Source organism: Urtica dioica, chromosome 10 (assembly GCF_054948205.1).
Source record: "Urtica dioica subsp. dioica isolate 48M chromosome 10, U.dioica_male_clone48M_v1_H2, whole genome shotgun sequence".
Taxonomy (NCBI): Eukaryota; Viridiplantae; Streptophyta; class Magnoliopsida; order Rosales; family Urticaceae; genus Urtica; species Urtica dioica.
In genome coordinates this window covers 3,217,696-3,236,505 of record NC_142765.1, presented here as the reverse complement: position 1 = coordinate 3,236,505, position 18,810 = coordinate 3,217,696, and the positions used below count along the sequence as shown (strand labels likewise).

Sequence of the window (18,810 nt, the reverse complement as noted above, 5' to 3'; positions counted from 1 at the left end):
TACAAGCTAGAAGATTGATGAGTAAAGGGTGTTATGGATTCCTAGCGTCGGTAGTGGACAAGACTAAGGATGTAGAAGCAACCCCTGACGACGTGCCAGTGGTGAGGGATTATGTAGATGTTTTTCCCGAAGAATTACCAGGCTTAGCTCCAGAGCGTGAGATTTCTTTTGGGATTGAATTACTACCTGGTACGGGACCGATCTCTAAGGCCCCCTATCGAATGGCGCCAGCTGAACTCAAGGAGCTACAAACACAACTTCAAGAGTTGTTGGATAAAGGATTCATCCGCCCAAGTCATTCACCATGGGGAGCACCGGTTTTATTCGTGAAGAAGAAGGATGGATCTTTCCGTATGTGCATCGACTACAGAGAGCTTAACAAGGTCACCGTCAAGAACAAGTATCCGCTTCCTAGGATTGATGACTTGTTTGACCAACTCAAGGGAGCAAAAGTATTTTCGAAGATTGACTTGCGATCCGGCTATCATCAATTACGAGTCAAAGAGGACGACATTCCAAAGACTGCTTTTCGCACCCGCTACGGTCATTACGAGTTCACGGTCATGCCTTTTGGACTCACTAACGCCCCAGCAGCCTTCATGGATATGATGAATAGGATCTTTAGCGACGTCTTGGATAAATTTGTAATAGTCTTCATTGATGACATTCTGATTTACTCTAAGAGTGTCGAAGATCACGAAGAACACCTGCGAGTTGCACTACAGACTTTGAGACGACATCAACTATATGCCAAATTCTCGAAGTGCGAATTTTGGCTGGATAAGGTGCATTTCCTTGGTCACGTGGTTTCTAAGGATGGGATCTCCGTTGATCCTTCCAAGATAGAAGCCGTCAATGATTGGAAACCGCCTCGAAGTGTGACAGAGATCAGGAGTTTTCTCGGTTTAGCAGGCTACTATAGAAGATTTGTTGAAGGGTTTTCTACATTAGCTGCTCCACTCACCGCCCTCACGAAGAAAGATAAGAAGTATGAGTGGACCGAGAAGTGTGAAGAGAGTTTTCGCGAGTTGAAGAGAAGACTCACCAGCGCGCCAATACTTATAGTCCCTGAAAGTGGAGAACCTTTGTCTATTTACAGCGACGCGTCAAAGACAGGTCTTGGTGCTGTGTTAATGCAAAATGGCAAAGTAGTGGCTTATGCGTCACGACAACTCAAAAATCACGAGAGGAATTATCCTACTCATGATTTGGAGTTAGCCGCAGTGGTTTTTGCCCTCAAGATTTGGAGACACTACCTGTATGGTGTTCGGTGTGAGATATTTACCGATCATAAGAGCTTAAAGTATATTTTCACTCAAAAGGAGTTGAATATGAGGCAAAGAAGGTGGCTAGAATTGGTTAAGGACTACGACTGTGGTATCCATTACCACCCCGGAAAGGCAAACGTGGTAGCAGATGCCTTAAGTAGGAAGGGTGAGGCTAGTCTATCGATGATGCGAGCTTTATCTCCTCAACTCACTGATGAAATCAACAATTTAGGGGTTGAAATTATCACACAAGGATTAGCCAATATGACCTTACAGTCAGATCTTTTTGAGAGGGTCAAGGAAGCGCAAATGCGTGATCCGGAGATGTCAAAGTTGAAGGACGATGCGTTGGAAAGCCAAGAATCAAAATTTTCCATTTCAGAGAATGATGTACTCTTTTTCGATGGAAGGATTTGTGTAACCAACGAAGATGAGTTACGAAGGCAAATTCTTACCGAAGCACATGAGACACCGTATTCAGTTCACCCAGGTTCCACGAAGATGTATCAAGACCTCCGAGAACACTTTTGGTGGAACGGAATGAAGGGTGACGTTGCAAAGTTTGTCAGTAAATGTCTTACCTGCCAGAAAATGAAAGCTGAACATCAACGACCAGCTGGAGAATTACAGCCAATCGAAGTTCCTGAATGGAAGTGGGAACAAATCACAATGGATTTTGTGGTTGGATTACCTAAGACGGTTGAGGGTTATGATGCTATCTGGGTAGTGGTGGACCATTTGACCAAGTCTGCTAGGTTCATCCCGATGAAGGTCACGTACTCCGTGGAGAAGTTGGCTGAGTTATACATGAATAACGTGGTGAGACTGCATGGCGTTCCTCTATCCATCATCTCAGATCGCGATGGACGTTTCACTTCTAACTTTTGGAGGTGCGTGCAAAAGTCGCTGGGATCGCAACTAAAGTTTAGCACCGTTTTTCACCCCCAAACGGATGGCCAATCCGAGAGGACGATTCAGACCCTAGAGGATATGCTAAGGGCATGTGTCGTAGATTTTGGTGGGAGTTGGAGTAAGAGGCTGCCACTTATTGAATTCTCATACAACAACAGCTACCAAGCCTCAATCGGCGTTGCACCGTATGAAGCTCTCTATGGGAGAAAGTGCCGATCTCCAATTCACTTGTTTGAAGCGGGAGAAAATAATCTCGAGAAAACAGATTTTATCCGAGACACAACAGAGGCTATCAAGAAAATTCGTGATCGAATGGGAACTGCCCAAAGTCGACAGAAAAGTTACGCCGATAAGAGAAGACGACCTTTGGAATTTCAAGTCGGAGATTTGGTGTTCTTGAAGGTAGCACCTCTCAAGGGTGTGATGAGGTTCGGCAAGAAGGGAAAGTTGAGCCCGAGGTACATTGGTCCTTTCGAGATCATAGAAAGAATCGGAAAAGTAGCCTACCGTCTAGCCCTGAATCCCGAGTTAGAATTGGTGCACAATGTGTTTCATGTCTCGATGCTCAAGAAGTACCTACCTGACCCAACACACGACTTAATCCAAGAGCCCATCGAAGTTCACGAAGACTTGACGTATGAAGAGAAACCTGTCCAGATTCTCGATCGCGAAGAGAAAGTTTTGAGGAACAAGGTGATTCCTTTGGTAAAAGTGCTATGGCGGAATCATAGGATAGAAGAAGCTACTTGGGAACAGGAAGAAGACATGAAAACACGACATCCCGATCTTTTCAGAGATTTTTAGTATGTCCAAGTAAGAATTCCTATGTTTTTTCTCGACTTTTGTTAATTTTCGGGACGAAAATTCTAATAAGTAGGAGAGATTGTGAAATCCCAATTTTTTTTAGCTTAATTAAAAAGCTAAAACTTTTGTGTTCGAGTTACGTTAGTTTTTTTATATAAAGTAGTGGTGAATGATTTATCTATGTGATAGTTTTTGAAGTCTTTTTTTATGTGTTCTTAGGAGTGTTTTTGAATTTAATATATTCTTTTAAAAAAAAGGATATATATATACATATGTATATAAGTTATATATTATAAATAAATTATGTGGGTATAAATATATACTTTACATATTATATATATATATATATATATATATTATAGCTATATTTATAAAGTTAATATGAAGTTATTATACGTTATATATATTAACGTTAATATATAGATTAAAGTTAATATTATAAGCTATTAATGTTTACCTAATATATGTAAGTTAACGTGTATATAATAATATATATATATATATATATATATATATATATATTATAAAGTTATATGATAAGTTAACGTATAATAATAATAATAATTAATAGTTATATGATATATATGATAACTAAGTTATATGATATATATAATAATAATAATAATTAATAGTTATATGATAAGTTAACGTATAATAATTAAGTTATATGATATATATAAAAAAGTTGCGTGTAGTTTTTTTATAATAATAATAATAATAATAATTAATATATTAATATTAAAAGTAGGATTAGGGTTTGGGCTTTTAGGGTTTATTTAAACCCTATTTAAACATCCCCTCCTCTTTTTTTTAACGCTTCTTCTCTGCTCTCTCTCCCCCATTCCTCTTTTGGTTTGAAAAATTCGTAGCTCCTAATAGGTATGCTTTATTTTCTCTCTGATTCGGATTCCCTGAAAACGTTTTCTTAAAACGCTTGTGCTGGTTTCAAAAAAATTGTTTTTGCGTTGATTCTTTTTGGAAACGTTAGTTTTAAGTGTATTCTATCTAAATCTGCAATCGAAAAATATTTTTATCAAATACAGAATATTTTCCGATTATTTTCAAATCGGCGCACAGACCTGAAACCTATTCCCGATTTTCAGACTTTAAACGCTTACTTTGGATTCAACAAATTTGCTTTTGCGTTGATTCTTTTTGCAAACTTTAGGTTTAAATGTCTTCTATCTAAACCTTTAATCGAAAAATATTTTTATCAAATACTGAGTATTTTCTGATTATTTTCAAAACGGTGCGCAGACAGTTTTTGACAAAAACTTTAAAGTTAGATCTTAGCACTTCTTTTATTTTTAACAAATAGTTAAAATATTATTTTGGCCGTGATGCCTTTACAAAAAGTGCTCAAAATTATATTTTATACGTACTTGATTTTTTACAAAAGTTTTTCCAGAGTTTCAGTTTTCTCCGAAACCCTAATAGCCAAGGGTATTTTAGTAATTTCACGTCGGATCTCGTTTCTGAAAATTTCCAGAAACTAAGTCATGTATTAAATCCTTTTCTTACCTGATAAGTAATAGTCAACCTTTTCCGTTTAGGTTCCGAGTCATTAAGAGCATCATTTTCCTTCGACGGTCTTCGATCGTAATTCCGATATCCAGGTGAGAATAATCTCACTGCAACACGGATTAGTTCAAAATATACTAAGTATTATGTGATATGAAGTATTTATGTATTGTGTGAATTTGTGTGTGTGTGTGTGTGTGTGTGTTTGTTCGGAATGTGCTTGGTATGTTTTGGTATGACGATATGTGAGTTATGTTATCTTATGCTGTGTGTATTAGAATATCTATAACACATCTTATTTTACTAGCTATGTTATCATGTATGTTTTTTTTTATCTTATGTCGCTCATGCTGTTAACGTAATAAACACAGTTAATAAGTTAAGTAAGCAAGAGAGTCGTACCGCCTCGAATTACGGAGGTACCTAGAGGAATTTATCGAGCCGAACTACGGGCTCACATAGAGAGTTCCTCATATGTTTAAGTATGTGACGGGGCGTACTATGGGAGGTCGCAGCCCCATGGTTCGTTACCAAAGTGTACACTGAAATCGGTACGGCTACTCTAGGGGACCCCCGAACTAAAATACGATAGACTTTTAATAGCGTATCTCATGTCACGGTTAAAATTTAAAGTACTAATAACCGGTTCATGCATTGTTGTTTTATGTTTTGTGAGTTATAGTTATTCTCGCTGAGCGTTAGCTCACTCTATGTATTTACGTCCGTGTTGTAGGTAAACAACATACGAACAAGTGAGGAGGGTGGATCAGCGGCGACGATAGCGAGAGGGTTGGGTTATGGTTGCCGCTTTCGAAAATAAAAAGACTTCCGCTTTGCTTTCAGTTTTCAATAATCCAAACCCAAGGTTTTATTTTTCATGGCTAAAGTTATGTTTTTTTGTAATTTCGTTAAAGATTACGACTTTATTTATGGTATTTATTTCACAATAGTATTATTTTGGGTTTTAATTTCCGATTATGCAACTTCGACTTTTTGGTTGTTTTCGTTCATCAAGTTTTAAATGAAAATTTATTTTTAGGTTATGAGTTTCCAAACTTATATTTTAAGTTATGTTTTAAAAAAAAAAAATTTACCTCAAATTTTCTTAAGTTTTAAAAAAGTAAGATAAGTAAGACGGTCCGAAAAGTCGGGTCGTCACAATTTTCTTGCCCCTTAGAGGTCATTTCTGTAAATAGTAAATTCACAATCACAACATCACAAACATAATTTCCAATTCGCAACTTAACAATCACAATTTATAATTCGTAATTTCTTAATCAATCACACTCACAATTTCTGATTCACATTTTCTAAATCACAATTTAACAATCCTAATTTCAAGTTCACAATTTCCCGTCCACAATCAGAAATTCTAATTCACAATTCCCAAATCAGAGCCAAATCATAATTTTCTACACTAATCTCACTAAAATGATGATTTTGGAAATTTTGAACACGCCAAAAAATGAAAGTCCGCCGTGAAAATGGGTGGTGGATCGCCGAAAAATTGAAAAACTCACCGGAACTTTAAAAAAGTTGGTGATCTAAAAGATAATCAAATATTTATCTCGAATATGCAAAAAAAAAAAAAAAAAAAAAAAAAATTCAACAAAACTCGAGTTAAATTAATGTAAAAAATGAAAAACAAATTAAAAAGCATCAAAACCCTAACTTTGGAGCTCACATTGCGTTCAACCTCGACATATCGGCGGTTATCGTCGTCTTCGCATAAGAAATCGTCCATGGTCAGCGATTTCACACGAGAAGAAAACGAAATAGGGAAGATCGCTGAAATTGTATACGAACTTCACAGCAATCGTCGATTCGGTCTGGTTATGTTCTATCGATTTTTTCTTATATTTGGACGATTTTTTTGCTATATATAACTAAGCAATATATCGCGATATATTCAAAACTCAGCGATATTAAAAAAGATATAATATAAAACGGTCACGTTTATTTATAATTTTTTATCGAGACCTTTGAAAAACGATATATCGGCGATATATAATTTGAAATCGTTGATATTTTGATCCTTGGTTACAACCCCTTATCAAACAAATTCTTGGCACAAAATAACAGAGAAGGATTAGCCAATGCATAGGCGTCATCGAGAATCACACCCACATCGATCACTGGAAATGTTTTAAAATTCGAAGTATTTAGGAATCACCGTCTTCAAACAAGATATTTGATAAAAAAAAATCCATATAAACTACATAATACGGTACTACCTAACAAAAAGTCACATAGATATGTCATACATACTACATAATATGGTACTAAATATAGTATAGGGTTAATTACAAGAATTCTCCCTCAATCATGAGCTCGCTAACAATATGCCCCATCAACTCGAAAAAACCACAAAAATTACTTTGAACTTTGGTTTTCATCGAGTTTTGCCCCTTCTGTCAATTTTTGACAATTATCCTCCATCTTTTAGGCACGTTTTAGTCACGTGAGGGCTCAGATGAGGTTATAATGGTATTTTTACCATATTGAATTATTTTAAAATATATTTTGTTTATCAAATGAATTAATATGTGAATAAATATTAGTCTGTAAATATATATATATATATATATATATATATATATATATATTGACAGTCTATCGGTAGGCGCGGCGGAGAACTTTCCGACATCGGAGCCTTTGCTCTCCGACTGGACTCGGGCTTGGGCGGATACGATTAGGGTTTGGGTGGATCCGACGATTCTTCGCCGGCGAGAGAACTCCGGGAGGCGAATCTCGGCCATCCAGTCTCTTCATGTGGACGCGATCCGACGGTAGTCTCTGTGCGAGACTCGGACCAGACACTCTCGGGCCACCTAGTCTGATAAACCCTCCATGATTGATTGGATTGAATTCAACACACACAGATTCAATTTAAAAAGCTTTTATAAAAAAAAAATTGTTGAGGAAAGAAATGAATTAGGAGAATTAGGGATTTGAGTTTGATATTTATAGGGAATCAAAACTGAGTATTGTGTGTGTGTTCGATCTCGCCAGACCGGCATGAGACTTCGTTGAACCGAGAGCTTGATCCGATCCGCTGCTTAAGTCTCCGATGTCGACATTGCAGAGAGAGTAATACAAATACCCATTGGTTCGTTGCTTCTTCGAATCCTTCGGATTTTCACAATCTCCATTCTCGTCGGGCTGTTCGAGCTTGTATTTTTTTAGATTAGGCATTTCGAATTTCAATGCTCGCTTGATTATCATCTCAGGCGGCCAACCCGAGACCATCGTGAAGATGATTGCGACGCTCGGTCCGTTCTCCAACAGAGTCTCTCGACTGGAATTAATATTTTAATTATTTTAAATCAATTTAAATGATATAAACGTAGTAAATAAATAAATCAGAATAAACTCAATATGGTAAAAATACAATTATAACCTCAACTGAGATCTCATGTGACTAAAACTTGTTTCAGAGATTGGATGGTAACTAACTACCAAAAATTGACTAAAAGGATAAAACCCGATGGAAACTAGAGTTCAAAGGAATTTTTGTGGTTTTATATGGGGCATATTATTACCGAGCCAGTAGTCAAAGAGGAATTCTTGTAATTAATCCTATATTATATTACTTGCTTGGTAAATGTCACCACTCACCACCAAAGTCGCACAGATCTGTAATTCCAAGTCAAGTGACAAAAAGTCCGATCTCCATTTTTTAACCATTCAACGACATCATATAGTGGTGATGAAAAAAAACATAGAATTACACCCAATTTTAATGACATTATTTAACTGTTTTACTTGGTCTTACATGCATAATGTTAAAGCCCAAGGCAATGTATTTCTCTACGTGTTACATAATCATATAACTTGCGTAACGACTCCAAAACTTAGTTAATCTGGGATCAAAACTTTAATTAGGATTAAACAAGTTTTACTTAGGACTGAACAAGTTTTACTTTGATACTTTCACAGTAGATTTCAATCCGATCAAATCCACACCTCACATTCATTCACAGTGAAACCAAAAAAAAAAATCATAAGAAAAGGCAATTTAACAAGAAGTCGATATGGTTTGGTTGCAAAACCAATCATTTCACTTAATCAATAATAAAAATTAAAAACCAAAAAAAAAATACTGAGCTTGAATTCAGTCAAGCTTGACACAACATCTGAATGTTTTCATCTTGAAACGCAGTAAGTAAACGAAAATAGGAGGGGCAAGGCAACTTCTTCTTTTTTGTTGTATTTTTTCGGGGTTTTTTTGTTATCCACATATCATACGAAACTCTGTATAAAGTAGTAGCCAATACCAAAATAAGGCCTCGCCCCGATAAGTTTGGTTGAGAGAGGGTTTTTCAAGAGCTAGCACCGCCCCTGAGAGCAAGCACCAAATGGAGGACCGACCCGCCCTCGATGTTGTAGTCTTTCGCCGTCTTGTCGTCTGCAAGTTGTTTCCCAGCGTAGATTAGCCTGCAAAAAATAAAAAATAAATAAAAAATAAAAAACCTCAACACACAATTCGAATACATTCCGTCAAACATTTATTTTGCGCTTCGTAGACATTCCTCGACAAGGAATAATATTTAGCCCAGTTTTTTATTATAATAATAGACTGTGGGTATATATACGAGTCTACGAGGAATCGAGCTCAGACCAATTTAGCCCATTGACAGCAAGACATCCGAGATTTTGATATTGGAACTTGAAGCTAAGATCACTCAAAGCACATGAACGGCTATTTAGAAAGAAAAAAAAAAATCATAAACCCTAAACTAAACAACGACCAATGTTACCCCTTTTTTTTTATCTTTAATCACCTTGGGTATCTGGACTTTAACCGACTAGTTCGATCGGAAGACAGTCTTAGATTTAGATACTGACCATTTTTTTGTCTTTCTAATAAGGAGATTTTTTATTCATATTAAACTTTTATATGCCAGGTTTTGACACTGGCACTTGTAACTAAAATCACTAAAAGCAGATGAACGACTAAAAAAATAATTCATAAACCCTAAACTAAAGGAGGACCAATATTAGCCCTTTTCCTAATTTTAACAATTGGGTATCTTAGCCCATTGTCAGCTAATCTTCTAAGATATGGATACCGACTCTTCAATTTTACAAGGACCAATAATATCCCCAATATCGATTCTGACACAGGCACTCAAAACTAACTAAGATCACTAACAGCATATTAAAATTAAAAAAATAAATAAATAAATAGGGATAGCGCGGGTTTTGGGGGACCTTTGTTGGACGGGAGGGATGCCCTCCTTCTCCTCGACGCGCTCCTTGATCCTGTCGATGGTGTCGGTGGGCTCGATGTCAATCTCGATCTCTTTCCCGGTGAGAGTCTTGACTTTGATCATGGTCCCGCCTCGGAGCCTCAGGACCAAGTGGAGCGTCGATTCCTTCTGAATGTTGTAATCCGCGAGAGTACGCCCGTCCTCCAGCTGCTTCCCCGCAAATATCAGCCTCTGCTGGTCCGGAGGTATTCCTTCCTTGTCCTGAAAAATCCATTCACAACAACAACAAAAATCAACAACGGTCCTATATATTGGCAAAGGTTTTACGTTCTATGTTCTATAGTGAACAATGGTTGATTGAGTATAGTTTAGGGTTGCTTGAGTAAACCAGGGACTTGAGTGTGTTGATTGCGTATTCAAGTTCGATCGGGGTAAGTTTTTTTTTTTTTTTTTTTTTGGTTCTTTTCTCTATAGATTAAGTTTGAGTAGTTCTCTAACAATTGTGAGACGTCGGCTATGAAGAAACAAATATAATTAATTCGACGCCTTTGATAAACTTTCCAGAAAAATTGGCAAAATATACTTAATTCGACGCCTTTTTTTGGTTCTTTTCTCTATAGATTAAGTTTGAGTAGTTACTCGAGTATAGTTTAGAGTTGTTTGGGTGAATTGTTCTAGCAAACTAGCCAAGGATTCACATTTCATGGTGAACTTTATGAACTTGAGTGTGTTGATTTCGGATTCAAGTTGGATTACGGTAAGTTTTGTTTGATTTATTATTAGATTAAGTTTGACTAGTTCTCTAACAATTGTGAAACATCAGACTATGAAGAAACACCCACAAAATTTGCCATGGTTTAAACAGAGAATAAAAAGCATTAATAGATTCTATAGAAGTTCATACACAAACACACATCAATCCAAAGAGCTAAGAAACCCAAACTAAATAACCTCAATATCAGGGCTCAATATTTTATTTTTCTTTTCAATACAATATACTGCCGTGATAATTATATCCAAATCTGTATCCAGCACACGAAAAATTCTCAGAGAGAGGCGTTTGAATCGAAGAAACTCAAAATCGCCCATTTTAAACCATGAATACGTAGCAAAAGCTTTGACTTTGTGATGAATAAATAAACAATCGTACCTGAATCTTGGTCTTGACATTGTCGATTGTGTCGCTACTCTCAACCTCGAGAGTGATGGTCTTTCCTGTCAGAGTCTTCACGAAAATCTGCATCTTTTTCTTCTGGTTCGTCTTCTGGTTCTTCTCTTCTTCGCAGCTTCGTTCTATGGGTACTGGAAAATCAAGGGCTTGAGAATTTCTTTTTTCTTTTAATTATATTTGCTACCGATGGCAATATATATAGGCATCCTATATATCTATATGGCTTTTTAAGTTATTTTATCATAAAATTAGAAAAATAGCCAATTTAAACGTTTGATATTACTAAATAATCAACGTTTGTTAAATTTTACGTAAATAGCCATAAATAATGGCGTGGCTTATTATATAGTGATGGTTATTTATCTCAGATTTACGTATGTAAATACATGAAAATAACTATTTAGTTAAGATTACCAAACGTTGACTATTTAACAATATCAAACGTTTAAGTTAACTATTTTCCTAATGAAACTTTATTTTATTTATTTTTTCTTTTCTAGAGTCGGAGTAGGACTAGATACCTTAATTTTATTATTTTAAAAATTACTTATTAATTAGCAAAATATAGAAATTTATTTATAACCTGTGAATGTTAATATTTACATGTGGAACTTTATTAATTTTGACTTTTTTAAAATTTTTAATTAAATGAGTGATTTTTTTTTAAATTAACCTAATTATTGTGGATACTTCTCAAATTTTCTAAACAACACTCGTTTTACTTATTGTGATTTTAAGTATAAAACCAATTTGTTATGTTTTGGAGTTATATTAAAATCTACTATACATTTTTAATATTTATATAGGCTATCTATCATCTTGAAGGGAGACTCGCACCCACCACGGACTTCCAAAAACAAACTCTCAAACGATTGGATATTCCAAGGGGAGGCTTCGACCTACGCAAAAGTACCAGTTTGGTGAGAAGCGTCGGCCTACGCACACCTGCTCACGAGTAAGCTCATTGGACGGCATCTATCTTCTATGCATTCCTTATACGCCATAAATACATTTTTCACCTCTATTTCGGGTAAACTCTTATAACATTGGAGAAATTTTATTGAATTGTCTCCAAACTTCATCTCTCTCTCTCTCTCTCTCTCTCTCTCTCATTAAACAACCAATTCTTCTTTCTTCACCTAGAAACGAGATGAGATCTCTCACTACAACAAACATACTAATGCTGAGTGCTGAAGAGCAAGAACTCTTTGCGCCCTCCTTAGCTCTTTTATTCCTTCTTATTTAGGATGACGATAATTCTTTTTCAGACAAGAACAAGGACACATGAGTTTGTATGCGTTTACAATATACTCTAACATGAATATAAAATTAACCTTGATTTAAATTATGCAAAATATATTTGAGAAATTAAATACCATAAAATAGTACTATAATACATTAAAAAAAATTATAAATAATTAATCAACAAAAATTTGACGATTACTAAATAACTAATCTTTTATAAATCTTAATTAAATAGACATTATGATGATGTGACGTTATTTGAACATTTTTAGCATTTCATTTATGCACTTAAAGTCAGATGGTTTATTTAAAATTATTAACGATTATTTATAACTAGAAACGTCTTTTTAGTTTTGTTAATAAAATCTCGTGTTTATTTACTTAAAATGTACTGAAAATTATATGGAAAAACTTGAGTTTTCATGTGATTATATATAATAATAAAAAAGAGTACTTCAAAGGATTTAAAAACCGGGGGAACCGGACGGGAACCGGTCCGGTTCCCCCTTTTTGGAGCTCCCCGGCACCGGAACCACCAAAACCGGAACTTTCCGGTGGTTCCGGGAAAACCGTCGCGACCCAGACCATTTTTGCCAGCTTTCCGACCGGATCCCGCCGTCCCGCCCATTTCCCGACGCGACGAAGGCCAAATCTTCCCAGATCCCGCCGGTAACCCGTTTCCCGGTCCACTTCCCGGCCAAATTTTATTTTTTGATGATTTTGAGTTTAAAACTTGAAATTTCTTGATAATTTTTTAAGATTAAGTATAAATTGATAGTTGTGAACTTAAATGTAGTGTTGATTTAAGGTTTGTGTTCATGATTCTAATTTTTTGTAATTAATCCGAATTATTTGGTAATTTTTTGATTATTTAGTGATGATTAAGGTTATGATGAAGTGGTTTATTGATTTATGAAGATATTTTGTGACTTGTTTTTAATTTTAGAAATTTTGTGTTGATGTTTGTAATTTTTTTGGATTTAATCCGAATTATTTGATAATTTTGTGATTAGTTAGTGATGATTAAGGTTATGATGAACTTGTTTATTGATTTATGAATAAATTTGTGACTTGTTTTTAATTTTAGAAATTTTGTGTTGATGTTTGTAATTTTTTTGGATTTAATCCGAATTATTTGATAATTTTGTGATTAGTTAGTGATGATTAAGGTTATGATGAACTTGTTTATTGATTTATGAAGAAATTTTGTGACTTGTTTTATCCTACGTACTTTGTATGTTTTTTTTGTATATTTCTTTTCTGAATTCCCCTCGGTAAATACCGGTATTTGACGGTATTCCTCTACGGTAACGGTAAGTTCAACGGTACCGGTTTCCTTTTTTTTTCTCGCTTCCCCCGGTATTCCTTTACGGTACGGGCGGTTACCAGTAAATTCGAAGGCTCGGAACGGTAACGGTAACGGTATTTCGATCCTTAAGCACAAAATGCAAACACACACACATATATATATATATATATATATATATATATATTACTTTTTATATAAATTTATTATTAAATATATAATTTTCGTATGCAATCTAACATTTATGAGATTTAAACATGTGTTTGTTTATATATTCAGATTAAACTATCCTAACGATGTATGTTTTCCATTTCAAGATATAAAAATAATAAGGTTTTTTTTTTAAGTACAAACGGCCTCTTATCTATTGTGCAAATTACATGTTGATCATAAGAACGTTTTTTTTTTTTTTTTTTTTTTTTGTTGTAAATAGTCCAAAAATCCTTAATTTTTGAAACATTTTAATCGTTTGCATTTTTTTAAGGGTTAATGACGACAAAAATACTTAATATCTATCCAAATTGATATTTATATACCCATTACTTTTTTGCGCCGACGATAATACTTAATATTACGTTTTAGTTGCGATGTATATACTGATGAAAAAACACATCGCAACCTCAAATTTAATGAAAACATTAAATGCATCATTTTATAATACAAAAATTTAAAAAATTGTTCTCCTCATTAAGATACAAATTTATTAATTTTTTAAAAACTAAATAAAATTTATTACATCATTAATGATGCAAAAAAAAAATCTCTTAAAAAATAATGATATTAAATTTTTTATTATTGTAAAAATAATTATTGATAACTTTATATATCATAAAATGGTGGATGAAACGATGAAACTGCCGTTTTGAAACAAAGTAGGGTGAGTGACGGCCTTTTATTTGTAGGGATAGCCCAAAAACAAATTATGACATTTGATGTTTTATTATTGTAAAAAATTATTAATATAATTACTCTTTAGTAGGTTTATAAAAATTAATTATGCAATGTAATGAATCATAAACCGATAAATTATTTTTTAATTAATTTGAGAAAACTATAATAAATTTTAGGTAAATATTAGGTATAAAATATTATTCAAAGATATTTTATATTATTTTTTGTATTATAAAATGATATAATTAATATTGAACTAATTTTAAGACAAAAATAATAATTTTTCATTAAATATAAGGCTGCCGCGTATTTTTTCATCCAAGTTAACGGAGAAAGTACCTAAGGTGCAATTAAAACGTAACATAAGGTATTATTGCCAACGCAAAAAAAGGATGAGTATATAAGTAACATTTTGGGTAAATATTTGGTATTTTTCTGCCATTAACCCTTTTTAATAAATCTATACACTTAAACAACTGGATACAAACTTTATAGTTAAATCATGTATGAATAAAAAAAGTAAATGGCGGCATAAATATCTATATTTTTCGTTTGGATACATTTAAATACCTAAACTTTTTTTTCGTTGGCATAAATACTTAATGTTAACAATTGATTCCTCAGTTACTACCAGGTTTGAATGGACGGTCTAGATTGCATTGAGAATTAAAATCACCATTTTTAATGAATTTGTTTTTTGTTTTCATTTTTTCTTTGTTTTTTGTTCGTTTCCTTTTTTCTTCTTATTTTGTGATTAGTTTTCATTAAAAGGGAATTAAAAAGGGCATTGCGTTTAAAACTAGCATCATACATAACAAAGAGAAAACAAAGACAAACCCTAAAGCCCCAAATCAACAAATCTAAAAAGGAAACAAAATGGAAACGACGATGGCTGAAGAGCATGATACTGATGGCGAAAAGGAATTTGTACTCGGCGAGGAAGAATATGAAGACGATAGGGATCACGAGGTCGACCTTCAGAATATGACTCATCCTCAACAATAGTGGTCGTCGGTGAATGATGTTTGTTACATCGTCGACAATGCCCAGGAATAGTCGGACTGATCATGCAATGAGAGCGAGGGCTTTTCGAGAGGGTGTATATATGCTTCAAAGCATGTAAATATGGATTCAACACGGGTTGCGGACCATTATTAGGCTTCGATGGATGTTTCTTGATAGGGTACTGTAAAGGTATGTTACTGGCTGTGATGGGACATGGTTTATAAAGCTTCTTCATGAGGATCTTGAAGTTCAAAATGAAAGTCGGTTCACAATGATGAGTGACCGACAATGCTGAGATAAGGTTCAGTGTTCGTTATTTTCATGCAAACTTCAAGAAAGACCATAGTGGGCTGATGTTGAAACAAATGTTATGGTCTTGTGCACCAGCAACAATAAAGCCAGATTTCTGCAACAAAGAAGAAGATGTAAAGGCTTACGTGTGGCTGTTGAAGAAAGACCCAAAAGAGTGCTATCAAAGAAGAAGATGTAAAGGCTTACGTGTGGCTGTTGAAGAAAGATCCAAAAGAGTGGAGCAAATCACATTTTACGACAGCAGTGAAGTGTGATATGATTTTAAATAATTTATGTGAAAGCTTCAACTCAGCTATTATGCTTGCAAGAGACAAGATGATACTCTCCTCGAAAAGATCAAATTATGGTTGATGTGTTGATTTGCAACGAAAAGAAACTTCGTTGAGAAGTGGCATCATCCAGTTGGCAAGCGAATATTGGGGATCATTGAGAAACACAAAAATATTGCACGATATTGTCAATCTACATTAGCATATTCACATTCTATCTTTTATTTATATTTTCTCTTGGTAGATTAGTAGTGTTATAAGTGTTGCTAGCATATTAGTAGTATATTAATTGTATTTGTTAGCAGATTAGTAATTTTATGGATATTGCAGGTAATGCCAAATTTCAGATCACCTTTCTTGGATCCGAGACCTTTGCGTTGACTAGAAGGCAAAGGAATGCACTTGTCGGGGGTTTGAACTAAGTGGCATTTCCTTGCCCTCGTGTTTTGTCTTGTATTTGGGCATCGAGACTAGATCAGATGGACTTCATCGATAATTGGCATAAAAAGGAGGCGTTCACTGCAGCGCATAGTGGTATTATAGAGCTCATAACCAGTCCAGAGAAATAGCCGGAACCTGAAAAAATCCCATTTTACCACCACCGTAGATAGTGTTACCATGTAGACGTAAAAAAAAAAAGAGGAACAAGGCTTCTAACGAGCCACCACCCGGGTATTCTGACCCAGTGCTAGGTAAGAAGTATACTAGGAGGGGACAAGTTATCCATTGTAGCAAGTGTGGGCAAGTTGGACATTCAAGACCCACTTGTAAGAATCCGAGTGTTGAGAAGGCAACACATATCATACATTGCCTTGTTCGCTTATTTGTTCACAAGAGTAACACATAGCATAACTCTTTGCAAGTAAAATAAACAAATAAAAGAGGAAGACCAACCAAGAGTAAATCTACCCCAAATACTGTGAAAAGATATGAACGAAGGGCGAGACAGAAAGCCAAGTCCAACGCCTCATCTTCTCAGCCATGTACATGCCATGAAGCTTCATTTGAGATGCATGATCTTGTTCTTTTTAGGTCTTAGCTCTTTAGTGAAATTGTGCACTCTGTTTTGGTAAATGTTAGTGGTACATGTTAGTTGTTGTTTTGGCAAGAGTTGTTTTAATGCTATTATGAAGTTGTGCACTCTTTTTTTTTCCGCTACGGCTCTTAAGATATAGTCAGTGGTAAATGTTTTGATATTGTAAGAGCTCTTCTTGAAAATGTGACAATGAACACAAATTTCAGATTACCGATGTATTTCAGATTATCGATGTATTTCAGATTACCGATGTATTTCAATATCATTCATTTTTTTCATGCATTTGAGATTATAGAACATAATTCAAAAGTCTAACTCAATACATAATTCATTTCAAATTCAAATAAATTCGATACAGTGCTATTACAATAGAAATATTCCAAAGGACACAGACTTCATATTAAATAGAGAATTCATTTCAAATTCACTACAAAGGTATTACACTTTCACAACTGCAAACAACGCTACACTCAGTAGAACAACTGTAATTTAAATCAATTGTAGCATGAAAATCCTAGTTCGAAGCAAATTAATCTCACACTCTAACTTCTTCTTCTTCTTGATCAATCCGACAATTATCTCCTTGAATCTTACACACATTTCAAAATCTTTTCAGTGAAAAAAGTGCACCCGACCCGCCTTTATTCTACGAACCAGAACTTAAACAAATAAGAAGAGGAAAAAATCAAAATATTTCATAAACAGGTTCATAATGAAATCGCGTACCTTTTTTTTTTTTGCTACAGGTATAAAACATCCTACCAGGGTTCGCATAGGTCCATGAAGACCACTCAGCCGTCGGAAAACCACAGTCGCACAAATACTTCCCCTTTTCCTCTTCCATGAGGATTTCGCGATTTCAAGATGAAGAAGAAGAGTGAGATGAAGACTCTGGTTCGAAGTCGCAGTACGAAGAAGAATCTGAATCGTGAGATGAAGAAATTTTCTTTTGATCTAGGGTTTTCAAGAAGAAGAATCGAAATCGCAATTTTGGGCGATTTGAAAATAAATGAAGTTTTCGGGTTTGGGTTTTTAGTATTGGCCAAATTTGGTAGGTATGAAATAAATTTGAATTTAATGCCTATTTAATTCTTAGGTAAACAATGAACTAATTTTATTATAAAATATTTAGTAAAAAAAACCTAAGCTTTCATAGGATATGGACACGTGTCTTTCCGTTTGTACTTAACATAACATGTAGTGATGGAGGAATTAATTGTTAACATTAGGTATTTACACCGATGAAAAAAAAAATTTAGGTATTTAAATGTATCCAGACGAAAAATATAAGTATTTTTGTCATCATATACTCCTTATAAAGAGATTGACTTTAAAAGTCCAAAATTATTTAATGTTTATTCAAATTATATAAATTTATAAATTTGTTTCTAATCAAATTGTTTGTTCAAAATTATTGTACTTTAGTCCTACAATATAACTAAATTAGTTTCTTTAATCAAATTATATAAATTTGTTTTTAATTTTATGGTAAAGAATAAATTTGTAGGAATTAACTAAAATATATCGCGATCATCTCCGCAAAAAAACCTAAAATTAAGCAAGCAATGGATATAGTCCAAAAAATATTGGGATCACAAACAAATTATCTCCGTCCTCTATGTATAAAACATGTATTATATAATAGGGTTCAGCGGCTATATAGCCCAATAGAACTTAAGTTTTTGCAAAATAAGTTTGCCAACTATAAGCAAAATAGCCATAGTAAGATTAATTCAGACTGGATTAAAATTAATTCTACCTTAAACTTATGAAAATATGAATTAAACTATTATGAACACATGATTAAAATTAGTGAAGGCATGATTAAATTTAATCCCAACGAACTATAAAGACAGA

At 34.3% G+C, this 18,810-nt stretch overlaps 1 protein-coding gene across 1 annotated transcript; it reads right to left on the bottom strand.

Moving 5' to 3' along the window:
- Positions 1–8,503: 8,503 nt before the first annotated feature.
- On the bottom strand, positions 8,504–11,093 carry LOC149383074 (ubiquitin-NEDD8-like protein RUB2). The gene is made up of 3 exons (XM_089628586.1): positions 10,869–11,093; positions 9,720–9,979; positions 8,504–8,942 (listed from the first exon to the last, which is right to left on the bottom strand). The coding sequence occupies exons 1-3, from the start codon at positions 10,959–10,961 to the stop codon at positions 8,828–8,830; spliced, it is 468 nt and encodes a 155-aa protein (XP_089484712.1). The 5' UTR covers positions 10,962–11,093; the 3' UTR covers positions 8,504–8,827.
- Positions 11,094–18,810: the final 7,717 nt, after the last annotated feature.

Coding starts and splice junctions, on each gene's coding strand:
- LOC149383074 (XM_089628586.1), bottom strand. CDS start 10,961: ATGCAGATTTTCGTGAAGACTCTGACAGGAAAGACCATCACTCTCGAG. Junction 9,980..10,868: donor ATGTCAAGACCAAGATTCAG/GTACGATTGTTT, acceptor TGGATTTTTCAG/GACAAGGAAGGAATACCTCC. Junction 8,943..9,719: donor ATCCCTCCCGTCCAACAAAG/GTCCCCCAAAAC, acceptor TATTTTTTGCAG/GCTAATCTACGCTGGGAAAC.